Below are 21,506 nucleotides of genomic sequence, written 5' to 3' on the forward strand. Positions count from 1 at the left end.
GTGTATTTCTCTTTCAGAGGATAAGCACGGCGAGCGGCGACGGAAGACATTACTGCTACCCTCACTTCACGTGTGCTGTGGACACAGAGAACATTCGCAGAGTTTTCAATGACTGTCGAGACATCATCCAGAGAATGCACCTCCGCCAATATGAACTCTTGTAAACGTAATCACCGTGGAGCCTGTGGTTTAAAATCCTTTGCTGTCTTTCTCTGTATCGCTCCACACAGGGTGGAACATCCCTACAAACGCACCCTTTTTTCCTTTTTTTTATGCTAAGCAAGAACTTTTTGTGACTTGCTGCTTTTTTTTTTTTAATTTCCCTTATCGAGAGAGGGCAGTTGATGTCCTTATTTAATTTCCTTTCACATGCCACTTTTTTTTTATCATTCCACTAGGGCCAGGGCTGCTCAGTCGTTTATAGACCTAACGTACCCTTAGCAAAACAAATAGATTTCACCCATTCAGCTACTTTGGGTAATCGGTTGGACTAGAAGTGAACGAGTGCCTGTCGCAGATAGTACACCTCAGGCCGTCTCGCCCCGCGATGCATTCCTGCATGTCCCTACCTTCTAGGCTGAGCATGCAGCGGGCCGGCGTCTCTCTCGAGGGTAGCCGGGGCTGCCGTTATACGTACATCCACAACATAGATGTGGCAATAGGTTCTACACAGCACTGGTAACTTTGCAACACTTTTTCTTTTAAATGTAAAAAAATATATATTATTATTATTATTCATAGAAAGCTTAAACAAGAGGTAGTGTCAAAAAAAAAAAAAAAGACTGTCACGGATTGCACCTTTTCAATGTTGTTTAGTTATATTATTATACACCACCGATGCATGCCCACTAGGGAGGACTGGCGGACTCAAGTCGTTAGGCTGTATAGCTATATGCCTCACCGAGAAGTACTGGTTTAACCCTTTGTCTAGAGAGGTAGATTGTGTAGGCATCTCCCTCTCAAAAGGACAAGCTTGTTTTTAACACCAGCTGGGTTCAAGTAGCTTTTTAAACAACCAAGGTTTGTCCTGTCAATGCCGGGAGGGTGACAATTCACAGATTATCCCTCTGGCTCAGAAATGGTTAAACTACCGTTCCACTAAGCCTTTGGCTACCTCTGTTTTATGGCTTGTCTCGTTCGGGCAGCAGACCCTTAAAAACACGTGCCCACCTGTCAGGCTAAGCTCAGACCCATCCCTGTGTGGTTTTAACTTATTTATTTTTTGTTCGATTTTTTTTTTTTTTTCTCTTTTTTTTTTAGCTATTTTTTCAACATGACACTGAAGAGTACTTGATGGAGGAAAAAAAAGAATAATGCACTTTGTATCAGGTTAATAAAAAAAACAAAAAAATACTGTTGAGGAATTATACACACAATGTAGCAGCACCAGAAATATTTATTAATGTCACAGTTTTTAGCATTGTCGAGTTGCAGGTCAACTGGTAAAGTGACCTCTGCTCTTAACACCTTAACGTGTAAGGGGGGCTCGTAGGACGCTGCAGAGCAGTGACCCCGGGCCCTTTCTTGCACCGCTGAGGGATGAAGAACGTTCCTGGAACAGTATGTAGAATAGGTTATGAAGAGCAAAGTAAAGATAAACAATTTTTTTACCTTTATTTTTATGGTGTTTTGTGGCTAAATGTTTCTGCACACCTCAGGCATTCAAACTGCAGCTGCTTTCAGCCTCTCATGTCAAGGCAGAGAAAATAAAAACGACACACACACACACTCACCGATATTATACATTCAGTCCACGAATGATCTTTTTAGCCTTAGATCATTACTGGACTCTCTAGTCCTTATATAAATATATATATATAGATTTTTTTTTTTCTTTTCCTTTTTGATTTTTGTTTAACTGCTGGTTTATTATAATGTACAGATGTAAAATGTAATATTATTTTGTACAACTTTATTGAAAAAAAAAATAATACTTGTAGAAGATCTTTGTGCCTTGATTATGGCTGTACCTGTAAAATGAGCTAATATGTAAGTATGTTTTTGACTGCGCTGTACAGCTTGATGTCAAACCTACCTGCAGCTCTGTGACTGCGGGTAGGAACTATCTGTAGAATTTAGTTTTTTTTCTGGTTTATATAAAAGAAGGAAATGCTCTTTAGTACAAAACAAGAAAAAAAAACAAAAAAATATATAAATTATGCAAATTAACCACTTACCTTTACAAATAAGGTCCTACAGTGACCAGTTGCAGCAAACATGCCTTTTACTCCTATTTTGATATGTAGGCTAATGGAGGAAAGTGGAGCGTTTCAGCTTTAAAAACAAAAAAAAAATTGGAATCCATTTCTGTGTCCACATTTACAACCAAGTTGTGTTTAAGTGGGAATCAAGGATTATATTTTATTTTTTTATATTTCCCATGATTTTGTCTCGGAAAGCCTTTCGTTATACTTGGATCATTCGCAAACGATTCTCGGTATTTCCACAAGGATACTGCGAGAGTTTAACTCTTTGAACGCTCGAAGGATTTGCCTCAGTGGTTTTTCCTCTCTGGGGCACAGAGGGTTAACCAACCCAATTTATTTAACGGACCGTACATTAAAAGGCTTGTCTACCTTTGAAACAGCAGCTGCTTTGATTGTTGAAGGAAGTAGCACGATGAAGGATGGGAAGAGGTTAAAGAAATATTTTAAAGTAAAAAAAAAAAAAAGTGTGAACCTTTTATGTTTAGCCTCGTAAATTAAGATGTCTTTTTTTTCCATTTCTCTTTTAATAAAGAGACCCATTAGAAAGCTGGTTTATTTTTAAGATTATAGAATTGATGTGTGAATATTTCCTCAAACTTGAATAATTTATGCAAATGTTCTCTAAAGAAGTTGTGGTACAAAACTATATATATATATATATATATATATATATATATATAATATATATATATATAAATATACAAAGCTAGAACCGCTGTAGCAATAAGGCATGTCCTTTTTAGTGATTATTACACTGCTTTATCTTTTATACTTAGGTGTTTTATGTATGTTAGTCTAGACTTTCTGAGATAACCTGTACAATGTCTGGGTTTACAGTTGCAATAACAGCAATTCAGAGATTTTTTTTTTTACTAGAAAATACCACTTCTGTAACACCAGTCCTTAACCACTTGTGTCTGCGATGGTAGCACACACTACCCTGCAGCCCGTGAGCATCCATTGGATTTAAACAATCTAAATTGAGCAATGGGTGTATTCACTAACCCAGTGGCAGTATGCAGGTATCAACTTTAACGTGTGTTACGGACGGCCAGTCGCATAGTAAATGCAGGGGAAGCGCACGGTGATTGGCCCTCCATGATAGGAGTAGGAAAGTTTGCCGGGGAGTTGTAGCGGTATCTCCTTGACTTGATTACACGCTATGAAGAGGCAACGCTAGTGAACTTCTGCCGCAGGAAGAGTTTGGCTGGCAGTGTATATCACATATAGTAAAATCGGTGAGATTTATCAAGCCTAAGCACTAATTACATTATACAGGGACAGCTCAGATCTTCTAGCTGGATGATCCTGCCAGTGCTGGCCCTTTGTAATGTAAAATGAAAGCAACAAGTTGAAATGACAACGCTCCTGCAATTGACCCCAGAGAGAGGGGAAATGTTTTAACTCTTATTGGCAAATTCTCTGCCTATTGCATAAACCCTGATGTGCGTACATCCAAAAAAAAAAAGTAAAAGCATTACAGCAGTTTCAACTTCCTGAGCTACCCACTGTTTGTAGCTTACAGCCCTAAGTGGCCGATGGTGAATTGTATACCAAAGTTTTTTTCTAAAATAAAATAAAAAAAGCAGATGTAATGTGTATGTGCAGGAATGACCTGCATAGTATTGTAAAGCCACTCATTAAATCGCTTGATTCTTTTCTGATGTATACTTTTTTTTACGCTGAGGAGGTCAGTGTGAAAATTAGTGCCACTAGCGTTACCTGTGTATTCGCAGAGCAGCCTTTTTGTGTATTTTGATTACTCTTTATTTGTTTCAAAAGCCATTTTTTTTTTTTAAGATGATGGACACAGGACTTTGTGAAATAGTTTGCTTACTTGTTTAACTTTTTACAATTACACCAAATTTCATTTATTTTAACAAACCATTACGTCATGTAGACCTTTCCAATTCCGAGTAAGAAACCCAAATTAGAACGCTTGACCCCATGGGCTCATCTAAGTCCCCCCAAAAAAAACACAAGGCATGTTCAGTACTCTAATGTGGTTGGTACTGTAGGACTTTTATATCTAGTGCAAACAAGTGGTAAGGCTATAAATTTCATTGAAGTTTTTTTTCCTTAACTTATCAGTAAGAGTCACATATATTGTACAGGTACATCATTTAATAAATATATATTTGGTAAAACGTACTGGTCTATTCTAGAGAGAAGTATAAGAGAAGGCTTTTCTTTGTGGAAACAGAATGTATCTCTCGTTTTTCCCCCAAAGCGCTCTGTTCTCTGTGTTACACCGGTTTGTGCTTTGCCCTGGAGAATGTTCGCAGAAGGGTAAATGTCCGAAGATGAGCCATTAAGTAGAGAAGAACGAGTATACCGGCCGAGCTGTAAATCCAGACAACTGTATTCTCTTCTGGGAGGAAGCATTTCTCAAGAGCAAATTCTGTAGCAGTGATGGTGCCCTGCAAAAAAAAAAAACAAAAAAAAAACACGGAAGTAAATGCACACAATCTATAAACCGTCTGACATACATGCGTCCCGTCTGCTTTTGTGTCCCATGACAGTTAAGTCTTCCCAGCAAAGTTATGAACGAGGAAAAGTTTTGCTAGTTTGAATAATTATCTCAGAGAGCATTAGGGTCGAGACTTGTGCATTCAGATTCGTATGAATTGCAAGTTTGGCGAAGAAAAAGCTCTGAATCTTTGTCCAAACTTGCAGGCCCTTTCGCTCACACTCTTTCAGTCCACTGCCTTATCTTATTGTTCTTCATTTTCTCTCCTGTCTTATGTTTCCTTTATCTTTCACCTTATCGCTTCATCCACATTTCTGCAGCCATAATCTGGCATGAACTTCTATCAAAATGGTGACTCTTCCGTTGGCCTCCTCGGTCAGCGAAAGCATCTCGAGTTGGCCGGAAGTTCACCTCAGGGCAAAATCACGGGGTGTCAGTTGACCTCCTTTCCCGTGAAGCACGAGCCCGATTATGTCCACGGAGAGGAGGGCAGTAGATAAAGAATAAGAAGCTGAAATGGTCGGTAGAGAAGGTAGGGAAACATTTAGAGAGCATGAATGAGAGTGAACGTGGGCATTAGACAAGAAATTTTCCCCTAATGAATAATGACCCCCGATTTTCCCAAACAGGGAACGAAGTTTGTTGCCCAAAAACAAACTGAAAAGTTTGTCCAGTCATTTTTGGCCCATTTGCACATGTCTATTGGGCATTTAACAGTGCTAGATGTTGTGTTTAGTTAAAGTATTCTAACTTTAGATGTGGAACATTGGCTTCAACTGAGTACTTAGTTATAAACCCACACTAAAATAGGGTACACTTAAAAATATAAAAATTCTGTAAATTTTTTTTTGTTTTGTTTTTGTTTTTTTTAGAAGCAGTTGTCTGTACAATCAATACATCATTAGCTGCGCCAGCAACACTTTTCCACCAGAATGCTTCCCTCTATAGTTTTTGAAAAGGAACAGAACAAGTTTGCTCTTATTGCCCTTTGTGGTTATTTTGTTAAATGCATATAGCTGAACTCATAACTTTCTGAGGTGTTCTAAACAAATATCAAAGGTTAGAATGTTACACGTGCCACCGCCCGCCCATTAGTGTTCTGCGTGAGTTTACGAGCCTTTTGAAAGGACAGCTACACTTATTACAGCGCCTTACGGAAGTATTCACCACCTTGGCATTTTTCCTATTTTGAACATCCCACTCCGTTATTGAGAAATGGAAAGAATATGGCACCACACCATACCAGCCAAGAGAGGGCCGCCCGCGAAAACTTACGGAGCAGGCAAGGAGGGCATTAATCAGAGACCAAAGATAACTATATATTATTTCCTTTGAAATGGTTATGGAAGTTGTGGGTCCATAAGGCCTAGTCAGATGTCTGTACATCAATCTACAAAGTCTAAAACTTGCCTTAAATGCAATTCTATTTGCGTGTTATTCAATTTCTGTAATGAACCATCCAGGGATGGTACATGTTTCGCAAATGTACATCGTACTTTGTTTAAAATGCCACAATCTCTTACTGTTACATAAATACATATAGTATCTCACAATGAGTACACCCCTCACATTTTTGTAAATATTTTATTGTAGCTTTTCATGTGACAACACTGAAGAAATAACTCAACACACAGACATTAATGTCTAAACCTTGGCAACAAAAGTGAGTACACCCCTAAGTGGAAGTGTCCAAATTGGGCCCAATTAGCCATTTTCCCTCCCTGGTGTCATGTGACTCGTTAGTGTTACAAGGTCTCAGGTGTGAATGGGGAGCAGGTGCGTTATATTTGGTGTTATCGCTCTTACACTCTCAAATTGGTCACTGGAAGTTCCACATGGCACCTCATGGCAAAGAACTCTCTGAGGATCTGAAAAAAAAGAATTGCTGCTCTACATAAAGATGGCCTAGGTTATAAGAAGATTGCCAAGACCCTGAAAATGAGCTGCAGCACGGTGGGCAAGACCATACAGCGGTTTCACAGGACAGGTTCCACTCAGAACAGGCCTCGCCATGGTCAACCAAAGAAGTTGAGTGAATGTGCTCAGGATCATATCCACAGGTTGTCTTTGGGAAATAGATGTATGAGTGCGGCCAGCATTCCTGCAGCGGTTGAAGAGGTGGGGGGTCAGCCTGTCAGGGCTCAGACCATATGTTGCACAAATTGGTCTGCATGGCTGTCATCCCAGAAGGAAGCCTCTGCTAAAGATGATGCGCAAGAAAGCCTGCAAACAGTTTGCTGAAGACAAGCAGACTAAAGACATGGATTACTGGAACCATGTCGTGTGGTCCGATGAGACCAAGATAAACTTATTTGGTTCAGATTGTGTCAACTGTGTGTGGCGGCAACCAGGTGAGGCGTACAAAGACAAGTGTGTCTTGCCTACATTCAAGCATGGTGGTGGGAGTGTCATGGTCTGGGCCTGCATAAGTGCTGCCGGCACTGGGGAGCTACAGTTCATTGAGGGAACCATGAATGCAAACATGTACTCTGACATACTGAAGCAAAGCATGACCCCCTCCCTTCAGAGACTGGGTCGCAGGGCAGTATTCCAACGACCCCAAACACACCTCCAAGACGACGACTGCCTTGCTAAAGAAGCTGAGGGTAAAGGCGATGGACTGGCCAAGCATGTCTCCAGACCAAAACCCTATTGAGCATCTGTGGGGCATCCACCAGCTCTGTGATGTTGTAATGGAGGAGTGGAAGAGGACTCCAGTGGCAACCTGTGAAGCTTTGGTGAACTCCATGCCCAAGAGGGTTAAGGCAGTGCTGGAAAATAACGGTGGCCACACACAATACTGACACTTTGGGCCCAATTTGGACATTTCCACTTAGGGGTGTACTCACTTTTGTTGCCAAGGTTTAGACATTAATGGCTATGTGTTGGGTTATTTTGATGGGAAGACCAAATTTACACTGTTATACAGGCTGTACACTCACTACTTTACATTCTAGCAGATTGTCATGTCTTCAGTGTTGTCACATGAAAAGATATAAAATATTTACAAAAATGTGAGGAGGTGTACTCACATTTGTGAGATACTGTATAGCACAGGGTTTGTATGAGACTTCTTCTGTGAATGGTATGAAGATGGGAGTTTTGTAAACATTTGGGGTATAAACTGTTTTTACTTGAGGGAACCAAGCAACCCTAAATGAGAGTATGAAGAATTTTCACTTTGACTGCTTTTTCAGCTGTAGCGCTAGAAAAACATACATGCCCATAAACATATAATTGTCCCAAAATAAATATGCTTTTAATTATGCTCTGTAAATGTATACGATGGCTAGCGTGGCCCTTTAACTGGGGACCAGTCCCCTTTAGTACCGGTAGTTCATAGCCAATGATGCTGGTATGTGGTAGCTATCTCCAAGCACAAGGAAGATTTTGACTAACAGTCCAGAGCCACATTTTTCTGTTTACATTATAGACCTGCTACATAAAGTAAATTACAGGATCCAGCTGACGATATTTCTCAGTTACGTATACTTGTGTACTCCATTTTCACAAATTAGGTAAAACTTTAGCAACATACCCCATTCTCATCATGGACCTCTCCAAGATGTTCAGGCGTCTAGATATGCTGAGTGGGTTCATTTAAAATGACTACTTAATACAAAACAGGTACTCACACGTGCAAAACATTGTATATCAAAGATAGTACTGACTATCAGCGGAGAGTACATTGGCTGAGCTGGTCATGTAGCGAAACCAGAATAGTGCCCCTTTTGGGCAAAACGCCAAAAATATAAACTAAATTAAAAGATCTTAGTTGGCACCCTTCAAAGAGGATTTTTGAAAGTGAAGTACCTTTTAACTAAAACGGCTTACTTTGCACATATAAAAACGTAAACATTTCTAATATTTCCCTTATTCCTTTTTGGAAAGTAACTTTAAGCAGGTCATTTGATTTATTATAATTATGATTTATAATAATACCATGATGAAGCTTGGGTTATTCCTGTTCCGCCAGCTGAAGGAAGGCACGCTGATCTCGGGGATTCTCCCTCGGTGTAACACTTCACAGGCGCTGTGCGTGTGGCCGCTCAAGATCAACCTTGGCCGCAGCAGCCTCAGTAACTATTCCAATCAGAGGGGGTTAACACAATATTACACACTGGGATGTGATTAAACGTATCCAACTATTTGGCATTGCTGGCACAATGTGACACGGAGATTAGTATTGTTGTAAAAACAAACATAAGCGTGTACAGTTACGTCACTATGCAAGCCTAATCTTATCAATTATTCCAGATAACAAATAAAAATCACCAATTCATGCCATATACAAGCAATTATATATATATTATAAGCAATTGAGATTGTATATAGTTATTTACTGATTTATATAGCGCCATCATATAACAATTTGACTTACCCAACCATCAAAACCGATTGCTTCTGTATTAAAAATACAATATAAATGACATTCTGCACACATGCCTAGAATATTGATTGGCTCGGACATTATTTAAAGCATCCAACCTTTTCAGACGCATCTTTTGAGAGCACGTCGTATTTCTCCATAAAGAGGACTCTCTTTTCCTCCAGAGAGGCGGAATCTTCCCCGGTGCAACTGGAGTCGCTTTCCCGATACAAAGGATAGTGCTAGGCATTAAACACAACATCAGTATCGCTTTGTGTAACATGTTATACGGGTTGGCACTTCTACCTTTCTGCAGCTAACACTGTATTCTGTGATGGAAATCGAAGATTTAGAATGTCCCAATTCTTGATATCTTTTTCTAGGGAAGCACACATTCTAGCGCCATTAATAACATTTAGTTCACTTATTGAGCCGTACGTTTTTTCACTTTTCTTACGCTGACTCTTTTCTCTATAGATTTTATAAGTAAAGTACAACACGGCAACCCAGTGTCTAGGTCTGCGGCCCTCCATCTGCTGCAGGACTACACCTCCCATGATGCTCTTTCAGCTAAGAGGCTGGCTGAGGAGTATGGGAGATGTAGTCCTACAGCAGCTGGGGGCCGCAGGTTGGACACCCTGGGTCTAGGTAATGTACCGGTGGAACAGTAAGCAGACTGAATAGATCAAGATAAATCCACACAGCGAGCCATTCTTTCCTGGTCATTCAGGAAACAATAAGCCGAAGAAGCCCATAAACAATTCGCCTTGTGTCTATGGTACAATTGGATGGATCGGTTTAACTTTAAGAAGCTCACTGAAGAATACACAGTCGAACTACAGGGTTTACATTTTTGATCAGCCCTATCGGTTACTAAAATGCACACTGAAGTCTATTTTGCATGGACTCCAATGTGTTTTATTCCATGCAACTACATGTATAATTATCCAGGTCCAATAATTATTATTATTTATTGTTTTATATAGCGCCATCAAATTCCGTAGCGCTGTACAATAGGAAGAATGCATGCAGTAACCGGCATGAAAAGATATATACATATTTAGGCACTGGAATGTCACAAAGTGATTTCTTACCCGTAAATCACACACAGACAAAATAAAATTTAATATAAAGCAACATAACTACAGCCTTAGGTTTGTATGCCGTACTGGAGTTCTAACCTGTAAAAGGATGGGCGCTGATGGAGGAAGCCGCTCAACACCTCTGCAGTTCTTCCTTAAATCTGCATCATCTGTCTGTCAAAAGCAAGATGTAGTGGTTGGTCGTTGGCTCTTTAAAGATAGCGGCAGAGTGACCTATGCATATGTTACAAGCGTAAGACGTGCTGCTTAAAAGTAGGACAAAAAGCTGGATGAAAATAAGATACAAAGTCCAAATGACTCCATTAAGGGATATTAACATGTCTGATATCAAGAGATGCTTTAAACTACAGTATAAACAGTGATCTGATGCTGTAAAAGCTGCCCCCGCTCTAACACACAGTACTTCTTACATATAATTATACATTTTCATTCATACCATTCTGGAGCAGTTCAGCTTGCGAGAAACCTCAAAGATCTGACTTTCTGCTGCTCTACAAATCACACAATTATCCCCCTCCAGAGCAACACTATTGACCAGGACAAAGCTGCAGACACAAAGACACAAGTGAAATATAAAGCATATAAAGTAAATAACGGAGGATGTACGGCTTGTTAAGATTTAATGGGCTACCCGCCTATAACCGGAGTGGTGGCCATCGCACTAGCCGATATCACTTCCCAGCCGTCAAAAGTTAAAACCTGCACTGGCTGCTTATGGCCGGATTCGATGAACACAGTAAACCGTGTCAAGCTAAAGTTTGACGGAAACTTCTTTTGGGCGTTCTTTAAACGATGCGTGGAACGTCCATGGTACAGCGTGTTAGATTCATTAACTGCCGTCATCAAAGTCAAAATAACGGTTCTCCGTTATGGGTAGACTGTTTCAGCCTTGAATAATGGGATCGAACATACGCTCATATCCACAAGCTCCAGGGACGGCTATTGGTGTGCCCTGTGAAACTGATCACACAACCAGTAATGCTGACGAAAGCAACGTCCCTTTAAATCAGGACTAATGCTAAGAATTATTCATACAAGTCTAGCGCATGGTAAAGTCCCACAATATGTTTCGTTAAACTAGAAACCGTTAGGACGTAGCAATGGATAATGCCCGAAACGGCACACGTTGGTGACATTACGATTTTACATGGTATATCCCTGCCATTGACTAGTTTTAATTGTTAATAAGTTACTTCCGCTGGCTCGCTATGCATCTCTCATGTCTCCTGTTGCTCCACAACAGGTTCAATATCTCAGGGCCCTCCTCACCTCTTGCTTTTGTACGTCAAGAATAGTGCAATTGGGCAAATAAAGTAGGACGTTGAGCCCTGGCTAAGACACACGGTGACGTTCCCAAATACAGCCATATGCCGCAGCAATTCACATCCAGGGGCTGCAGTGTCCTACAAGCCAGCTCTACTTACTTTACACCTTTCCGAGTCAATGCTTTTCCTGATGTAAGATTGAAAGCCCTTTCAAATCTGTTCAGCTTGTGAATAGTCATTCTGCACATGGGGGGGGGGGGGACAACAATAAAAGATATATTTATATACAGCATGTCAGTTACACTTTAAAAACACTCTCTTTTGAAAAATCGGTCAGGCTTCCCAGGGGCGAAATGTGCCTGGATCCCTGGCACTCAAGGGGTTAAAGGTATCAATAGGCTTTCCGGAGTGAAAATATGTAACCGTTCTCCTTACGTGAAAAGAATGTTCAAGGGTATCTCAACTTCTAAGGGTTTGAAAATATTTATAAAACATTCACTGTTTAACTTCATATGGGATTTAATAAGCTATAAAGAATATTAGCCTAAAACAAACAAACAAAAAAGTTACAATAGGGGCAATATTGAAAACTCTGGAGCAAAGGGAGCTGGATTGTATTTTCAAACGGGTATTAACGTGAGGTTTGATATATTGAATAGTTGAACGTTTACCTCCTGCCCAGGGGGTTTAACTATCGGATACGGACTTAGTCACTGAATAGGTGATAACTGTCCTGTTTACCGAGCTTCAAGGTTTTCATAGAGACACAATAAAGATAATGACATTATACTGAACTAGTGTACGCACATTTCCTATACATTGTGCTTATAATATTTTTCTTGCTCGAAGGGGGTTATGTTTCAGAAGTCTGCTCCTTTTTTCATAAGAATTGTATAAGTCCATTAGCGTTTCTACCCATTGGTAATATGAATTAAGCACCACCGTGTGCTGTCCTATGGGATTCTATATACTTGCTGTAGATATATTTCTTTCGGGTTTGTACTGGTATTATGCTGTGGGTGTTACTTTACTATCTGGGAAGGTGTATGTGTGCCGTAAGCCTCTCCTCTCCTTGTGCGGAAGACATGCAGAACATGCCTAGCGTTGAGAGGATGAATCTCCATGTGGCCACGAGGGATTTCTTACTCTTATTAATAAATTAAGAAATAATAAATAAGAAAGTGATCACCAGTATACACTTTACTGGATGCTGTGTTGAAAACTATTACTTACTCGTAATGAAATCCAATGTCGTGATTCCCTACAACAACTATAAGCTCCGTATGTGAAGGGTGTCTGAACATCCGGTGAAATCGCTCAACGTCTTCATCCCATGCCTGAGGGAACAGGGAACATGGAACACGGAACACATGATTTACCCAGAACAAACCCTGAGCTGTGAATCAGGGAACTGGTACTTATAAGTAAGCCTTTTACAATAACTTGAACCAAGCTTTATCATTATTTGGAACTCCCCATCTGAAATTATAGGTTATTGTCCCTTTACTGGAAATATATTTAACAGCCCACAATATGTTAGGTTTCATTATATGTATTCCCATGATCGCCATGTTAAAGAAACCAATGCAAGATCCAAACATCACTCAATCAGCTTACAGCATGCTAAATACAATAAAATACAAGCCGTACACAAATTGCTTACTAAACAATAATAGAAAAAAAGTTCCTGGAAGAGTTGGATGTCCAGCCCAAAGAAAGAACAGTCTAGGTTTCTAAAATTGATTCATGTTAAAATACAGGTACAAGATTTTTATATTAAAAGCATCTGACTCATCTGATGTGTTATTCATATACTCCAACGGCGTAACAAGTTCTTTGAGACGTGGTCATGGGTATATTTCTAGTGCCCTAGCTATGAAGGTCTTCTGCAATAAATACCCCACTGTGATCTTAATGGATCATGTATACCAGTGTTGGCATTCAGGGATTGCACCAATTCAAGCACCAGGAACGGATGAGCCCGTAACGATCTATATAAATTGGAATACACCCTGCTGTACGGCACCCTGTACACCCTGCTGTACGGCACTGGAAGCCTTTATCCAGCACTGCTTTTAAGCATACGCTTGACCTCTCACCCTTGAATTGCTCCACTTTCCCTCATCAAATAAGTCTCCTAGAATGAAAACAATGTCTGGCTGCAATAACCATAGAGCGCTCTGATATGATCTTTCCATTTGCCATTCCCTAGAAAAGAGACATATATAAAGTCAGGTCTCCCAAGTTAACCATTAATGACCATTAATAGAGGGAGTCACATCTGACTAAAGACACAAATACAGCTATGACGTTCTTCTTCATTAAATAGCTTCTAACAATTCACCGCAACCAAATGCATGTGTTACTTCAATATGAGATGGTTTAACATTTTTCATTTGTACATTTACTTTTTTACTACTTTATCCTCAGACCATGAAAGAAAGAACCAACAGGAGAAGAGATATAATTATCATTATTATCTTTTATTGATATAGCGCCAACAATATACGCAGCGCTTAATAAAATACATATATTCAAGGGGGTCTGATACATTAGGTGGGTTCCAGTGCATGATAGTATTAAGAGATGCCATGTTTCCATCACTAATAAACTACACAGGAACGTTACCATTCGTCTGCCCATTTTCACCTATTATGATTTCTGGTTTGAGTGTGGAGTTTTAAGGGGGGGGGGATGGTAAACCAAGATAATCATTGATATTTTAGTGGGGAAATAATATTAATAATTAATATACAACTATTATAATGTACTTACTACTTGGTTTACTAGACAAGAAAATGTATCTTATGATTTCTTATTCTAATTCCTTATTAATACTTGTATCATGATTGTATCCCTAACAATATAGAAGGACCTCTGGCTCATGCTATTCCAATCAAGTAGTATGTTGGTATTTCTGACTTGTTCTCATAATACTAGGATTGTGGCTAGAGTGACATCATCATAACTAGTGTGACATCATGATTCCTTGCTGCTTTCACTATATAATAACTGTTCACTGAAACCATAATTACAGATGTTGATAAGACACATGCAGACATTCTCACCTTCTCAGTTTATCAAACCAGTGTCCTCTGATTGCTCCGAGGAGATGCGTGTCGGATAAAAAAATAACCTTTAGCGCAGATTTGTGTTCCTGATCTAGGGTGCCAGTGATTTTGGGCCAGCTGCATTGTATTATAACAACATAGTAAACCAAAAACTCACAAAACCACACAACTGCAAAAAGGAAACAAAGTATCTTCATCAGAAAAACACTTCTTTTGCTCAGAACGGCACTGCGCCCCGGGCCGGTCCTCATCATTGCCGAATGTCTGCAGGTAACAAAAGCCATCCATTGGAAAGGCTACTCTTCAGAAGTGGAGTTCACCAGTCTTGCATCTACCCTTCTTCTAATAGCTTCCCAATAGAAATTTAAAACACAGAATAATAAAAGGTTAATAAATTAATAATTTCAGTTAAAAAAAATATCACTGTGATAAATTCTACAGTAACCAGCAGCCACGTCTCAAATTGTCGTCATCATCAGCGTTCCGCAGACACGAGAGAATGGGTGGTATTGATGCATGTTGAGCAGAGTCTGTTGGCAGTTATTATATCCCAGCTCTAGATAATCCTATATCCCTCACTAGCCATTTGCAGTGTTATAGCGGACATGTAATAATTCAAGTTGTAATTCAGTAACTGCAAAGCCTGGCCTTTATTATCTGCACCTATGGGCTTTGTTACTTTAGATCTAGAACTTGGTTGCCAGTGGCCATCATAAATACCAGCATTCTGCAGTTTATCATTTATCCCTCCCCAGTCACCTGACACATCAACAGGGGTCTGAAGGTGCTGCTGATAGATCTGGGCAAAAGAAGCTGCTCAGGACCCCGAGAATTGAGGCTGAAATGGCGAATCGATTCCATACACCTCCAGGTGTGGATTTCCTTCAGGGGTGCCTCTGACGTCAGTGATTACATAAACGCCCACCTTTCCTCTCCGAGAGGTGATGTAATCACTGACGTTATAGCCAGTCTTATGGAAGTGGATGAGATAACACGTACGTACACGTTAAGTAAACGGAATAGTATAGCAAGCTGCGGTATTAAGCCATTCACTGGCTGCCGGTGTATCTGTTTCTGCACAAGCAGCTCACCATAGTAACCCTACTTAGACACCTACGTACCCCAGGCTGAGGCACCGCAAAACCGCACGATGTATAATAGGAACCTACCGAGCGCTGCACCGCGGCACAACTACACGCCGGGTACGGTTTCCAGCGGTCCTCACAACACGGAACAGCGCGAGCTCCCTGATTGGTAGACTCTGAAGGTGTACGGCCAGCCCCTATGACGATCTGATATGTGATTGGTGGTGACGCGACTCTCCTGCGCAAGGCTCGTTCAGGGAGTAAAGAGGTGCGTGTGCAGCGCGACCCGCAATCCGCTGGACGACCGGCAGATTCCCCCGAGGCACTGACGCCCCAGTTGCAGACAATATTCGTTTATTATTGTTTCCCACCCTTCTACATAAAGAGGTGGCCTAGTTATCCTCTGGCTGGGCATGCTTCCGCAGAGACTTCTGTAATGTGGCCTTTTTATATATGTTTTAGTGCTAGAAGACTGTCTTTTTATTAGGATGAAAACTGTTGATTTAAGAGATCCCATAGGAAATGCTGGTGCTTAACATCAGCTGACAGGTATTCTCACCATGCTGGTTAAGACAAAATCATTGTCCTTTTCAATTTTCCAATAATTGGGCAAATGAGCGGCTCCCGAGATCTGATTATGATGAGTATACTTTGTCGTTCGTCTTTGAATGGTTAAGCACCTAAGATATTCAAGACTTTTCAATTATAGCAGCTCTCTGTTGGATTGGAACTCCCATAATTCTCAACCAGTATTATGCCAAATGCTGACTGAAGAACGGGGAGGTTATAGATCCACAACAGCTTGAGAGGTACCAAATTACCCATGTACAAGATCATAAAAGCTCATTTCTAAAAGATAATAATTTCCGTCGCTGAATTGTACCTGTTTCAGCCAGAGTTATTTGGTTTTGCATTTTCTGTTTTCTATTCAAACTATGACTTGTTGGGTTTCGACAATGTTTCATTGATGTATTTGTCTTCCACACACAATCATTTCATTGTTATTTACTTTTCCTACACTCAAAATCCTCAGAGTGCTGATCTGCCAAATCAGGGCTGTTTGACAGGTGTCAATACCAAAGATCCTCGGTATATGTAGCGAGCAGCCATAGCATTATGACCACCTGCCTAATATTGTGTAGGTCCCCTTTTTGCCGCCAAAACACACTGAACCCTAGAGACCTCTGAAGGTGTGCTGTGGTATCTGGCCTCAAGACATTAGCAGCAGATCCTGTAAGTTGCGAGGTGAGGCCTCCATGAATCCGACTTATTTGTCCAGCACATCCCAGAGAAGGCCAAGTCAACACCTTGAACTCGTTGTGCTCCTCAAACCATTCCTGAACCATTTTTGCTTTGTGACAGAGTGCAAACTTTCAGATTCGTACTAAGTCCTGAAAATGAGGACCCCTCACAAATCAGACGAAAATAAAGCAAAAATAAATTTGTGGGTTCACATTACCTCACACTTACCCTCTCACAGTCTCATTCTTGTTCACTCACTCTCTCATGATCTCTAGATGTTTCCCTACCTCCTCTGGGCACTGGGCAACAAATTGTGTTCTGAAATAAAAAAATACCCACCACATTTTTGGCCCAAATGAATGAGCAAGGGCCAAAATGCATTGACAAAAACGAAGAGGTCAAAACAAACCGAAAAATGAGTCCACATAGTTTTGGGCCCATTTGCACATATGGTTTGGCTGTGGTCCTGTTCCCAGATAAGATAGCCATAGGTGCAATTTGTACATGTTGCCGACTATGACCTGTAGTGTCAGTATGCAGGATATATAAACTGACAAAAGGAAATAATGAGGTTCATGGCTCCAGTATAATGCAGGGAAGCACTTTTTAGATGGTGGTTAGCAATATGTAGGGTACATATAGAGAAATGACTGCTGCATGTTAGGTACTAGATTACACAAAATAATGTCAATTCTCACATACAATACTTTTTACTAATTTCATAGTAAATGGCACTGAAAATAACATATACCTGGCTAAAAACAACAGGACCTGTGTATTAAAAAGTATGCCTATACATGGGAATTTACAGTATAACTAAAAGATTTGTGGGTCCAACTCAGCTGTAACAGAGCTTAAAAGGACAGTTTAATGTTCCTGACGCCCCCCATTAAAAATCATGGGGGCGTGGCCTGCAGCTGAAGAGAGAGGATGCACGGCTGAGCTCCTCTCCACACAACCCTGACAAAACCGGCACAAAGCTTCTCACTAACCGGCTAAAATACCGGCACGCTGGGTCTAGGAACACCGCTAGCCCTGGAGCACACACCGGACACACTTCACGCCACGAACTATACAAAGAAAGAGAATAGCGGTTCTGAAGAAAACCGCGCGAAACGACCGCCATCTTACCTCCCATCCTCCTTGCTTCGCAGCTACCATCCGCTGCTTCGCACAGGCATAGTTCTGTCACATCCTGGCAGCGGCTGCACCGTCTCTATCGCTCCGGTCGCGGAAACGGCACTCACACACGGATACGGAGCGAGAAACAAACACGGTAAGGGACGTCTTTACAACGGCTCCCCGCCATTTTACACTCACAGCAGCTTCGGCTCTCACACGCTGAGCGGAAAGACATCTCCCGGCCAGGGCACCCAGTAATCCCTGCTATAAAATAAATGCTATCTGCAGCTTTCCAGAGCAGGATGAAGCTCTCAGTTTCTGGGCACACTATTGTCTGATTTTCGGCAGATATAGGGACAAAACAAAAAACTTTAAAAAAAATTCAAAAAAAAGTTTTTTTCAAATATACTGCAGAAATTACCTACTATCACCGGAGGGAAGTAGTACACAACAAATGCCTTTATATTATCACATTCATATCTTTGACAACTAAAAGGCATGTGAAAGTATCCTGATACAGATTACTACACTCCCTCCAATTCAAATTATGCCCAGCTGGCGATCTAAAAAACAAACCCCGCTCAAACTTACTACATTTTATTCTCCAAAAGATAACAATCCATCGTTATCTACTTTCTTCAACGGAAACTACACAAAGTGACTTTCACTCACTATCACCTATCCATTATTCTACGTGTTCAACTATGCCTCCCAAACCCACCCCAGCAGCCTCTAATACACCTTCGGAGGAAGCTGCTTCAACAGCCTCAATGGGAGACTCTAAACTTTCACCTACTATAGAAACCACTATTAGATCAATATTTCAAGAATTCAGAGAATCACTACAGCAAGACTTTATGTCCTCCCTCAGTACCTTATCCAAAGAAGTTACTAGCATAGGGGAACGGACTGCACACCTTGACGAAAAAATGGGGGAATTTACTGATGCCCACAACGCTCTAGTAGACAACCAAAACGAAATGACTGATGATTTATTCGAAATCAAATTGAAATTAGCAGACCTAGAGGATAGGTCTAGACGAAACAATATTAGATTCCGTGGAATCCCAGAATCCGTACAAGCTCCTGATCTCAGAGACTTTCTCATTGATTATTTTACAATTCTTACACCTCAAGCGGATCAGCGAGATATGACTATTGATAGGGTCCACAGGATTCCGAAACCCTCTCATCTCTCCAAGGACTTACCCAGAGACGTCCTGGCCAGGATCCATTTCAAAGAGGAAGTACTTAAAGCAGCCAAGAACCCTCCTACACTACCTGACCGCTTCTCTAAAATAGCGTTATTTGCTGACTTGAAAAGAAGAAGAGCGTTCTCTACTACCACCGCAATTCTGAGAGAAAAAAGAATTCCTTATCGTTGGGGATTTCCTGTAAAACTTCTTGTAACCAGGAATGGAGCCACTCATGCACTTCATAACCCCAGTGCGGCACTCCATCTAATTAACAAATGGTTTCCTGACTCCGTACAAGAGACTTCCACATCACCACATAAGAAGAGACCTCCCCCTCTCCACCAAGAATGGACCACTGTTAGAAAGTCTTCCTCCGTAGATTCATCATTTGGACACAGACGCTCTCACTCACGATCCTCTACTTAAAAACCAGGACACCTCAAGACGTACATGGACACATGTTAACCGAATTTCCGGAATCACAGATCCTCTGGATTTCCCGTCCAACACACCCGGTCCCTCCGTCAAACTCCTTTGCTTGATGCTCCAGTTCCTTACTGACTGGACATTCTTTAGCCGTGTATGGTTAGTGACAACTCTTTATCCTAATTCAGGGTTGGGCAGTCATTTAAAATCTCTGCCTTAATGTCTTTACATACTTCGTATATACCCACTCCCTCATTTGCCACTGTAAACTTTTCTACAGTGTTTTTCTATATAAATATTGTTGTCGATGGTATACCACTTCCTTTTTGGAGTTGGGCAGGTGCGTTATCTCATCCAAATCACTTAATTTATCACAATGGTATTTAAATTATCTACTTTGAATGTGAAAGGCTTGAATAGCCCCTTTAAACGAAATTTATTTTGGAAAGAATGTTGCAATCTGCAATGTGACGTAATCTGCGCACAAGAGACTCACCTGCTTGACTCCGATACCTTTAGGGTAAAACATAAAAACTTTCCTAATATCTTTTTTACACCTAATACAAAAAAAAAGAGGAGTACTTATAGCTATTAAGAACTCGGTGGCTTTCCGCTTGATGGATGTCACGTATGATGCTAATGGTCGATATATTATTTTAAACTGTGACATTAATAACGTGAAGTTCTCGATTGTTTCACTCTATGCTCCCAATAGGCGACAGGGGAAATTTCTTTCTCACCTACTCACGGCTCTCAACAAACATAGATATGGGGCGATTATATTGGCTGGGGATTTTAATAAGGTCCTTTCCCCCCGTATAGATAAGAACCCTCATAACACATCGGACAAAAACACAGACATTTATAACATTCTCTTTAAAGAAGACCTATATGACACATGGAGAACCCTTCACGCTGATGAGAGAGACTACACGTTTTTCTCTAACCCACATCACACATACTCGCGTATTGATCTCATTATGGTAGACAAATGGCTTCTCCAGAAAATTGTCTCCTCCACAATTGGTATTATATCATGGTCGGATCACGCCCCTGTATCAATATCCCTTAAAGAACAATTTAATACTACTACTGCCCCCTGGAGAATCAATCATTCTATTTTGGGCGACCCAACTGCTAATACTATAATAGAAAGGGACCTGAATGAATTCTTTCATTTTAATTCCCCTTCAGAATTGCGTGGTACCTTTATAAAACTGGCCTCGGCCCAAAAAAAAAGCAGATTAGCCAAGACACAAGACATTTTGCACAATATTAAACTCATTGAGGACACGCACAAATTATCCAGGGACCCTACTTTGCTTAAAGAACTCAAATCATTACGTTTCCAACTCTATCAACTTTTAAACTTCAAATTCGACTTTCTTCTTAAAAGGACAAGAACCCACTTCTACTGGCAGGGTAACAGGGCTGGCAAACTATTAGCGAATCGTTTTAAAACGAAAACAGCAAAATCTAAAATTCTATTTCTTTACGATAAACGGGGTAGAAAGGTGCTGAACCCACAGTTGATCACAAACACACTAGCCGATTACTATAGGGATCTATACAACCTACACTTGGATCCGAATACTCCCCAACCAACGCCACCCTCCATCTCTTCTTTTTTGAAATCTATTAACCTCCCCTCTCTTAACAACGACACTTTACTTCTTCTAAATAAATCCATTTCAAAAGAGGAGATATCGGCGATCTCCTCTTTGAAACCAAATAAGTCTCCAGGCCCAGACGGATTTACTGGGGAATATTATAAAAAATATTCCCATATTTTATCTCCTCAACTTCATCTAGTCTTTAACGAAATTCTGAATACAGGTACCATTCCCCCTGAGATGCTACACGCAATTATCATAACACTCCCTAAACCAGGTAACGACATTCTTCTATCTTTATTAATAATGACCAGGTTGGCTTCGTTAAGGACCGACA

At 40.6% G+C, this 21,506-nt stretch overlaps 2 protein-coding genes across 5 annotated transcripts in view; one reads left to right on the forward strand and one right to left on the reverse strand.

The window, feature by feature from the left end:
- LOC149279560 (guanine nucleotide-binding protein G(olf) subunit alpha-like) overlaps positions 1-164 on the forward strand; it is a 117,796-nt gene extending 117,632 nt beyond the window's left edge. For all 4 annotated transcript variants that reach the window (XM_089501036.1, XM_089501037.1, XM_089501038.1 and 1 more), the window contains exon 12: positions 18-164. In XM_089501036.1, coding sequence (XP_089357162.1) covers positions 18-164 — 147 coding nt within the window. The remainder of the gene's footprint in view (positions 1-17) is intronic.
- Positions 165-4,453: 4,289 nt separating this feature from the next.
- On the reverse strand, positions 4,454-14,739 carry LOC149279561 (metallophosphoesterase 1-like). The gene is made up of 9 exons (XM_089501061.1): positions 14,483-14,739; positions 13,514-13,622; positions 12,648-12,751; positions 11,574-11,654; positions 10,586-10,694; positions 10,228-10,302; positions 9,166-9,288; positions 8,620-8,760; positions 4,454-4,627 (listed from the first exon to the last, which is right to left on the reverse strand). Exons 1-9 carry the CDS (start codon positions 14,737-14,739, stop codon positions 4,454-4,456), a joined length of 1,173 nt encoding a protein of 390 aa, XP_089357187.1.
- Between the last annotated feature and the right edge of the window lie 6,767 nt (positions 14,740-21,506).

This window comes from Sceloporus occidentalis, unplaced genomic scaffold, assembly GCF_023333645.1.
Source record: "Sceloporus occidentalis isolate IW3139 unplaced genomic scaffold, rSceOcc1.0.p SCAF_162, whole genome shotgun sequence".
NCBI classification, from domain to species: Eukaryota; Metazoa; Chordata; class Lepidosauria; order Squamata; family Phrynosomatidae; genus Sceloporus; species Sceloporus occidentalis.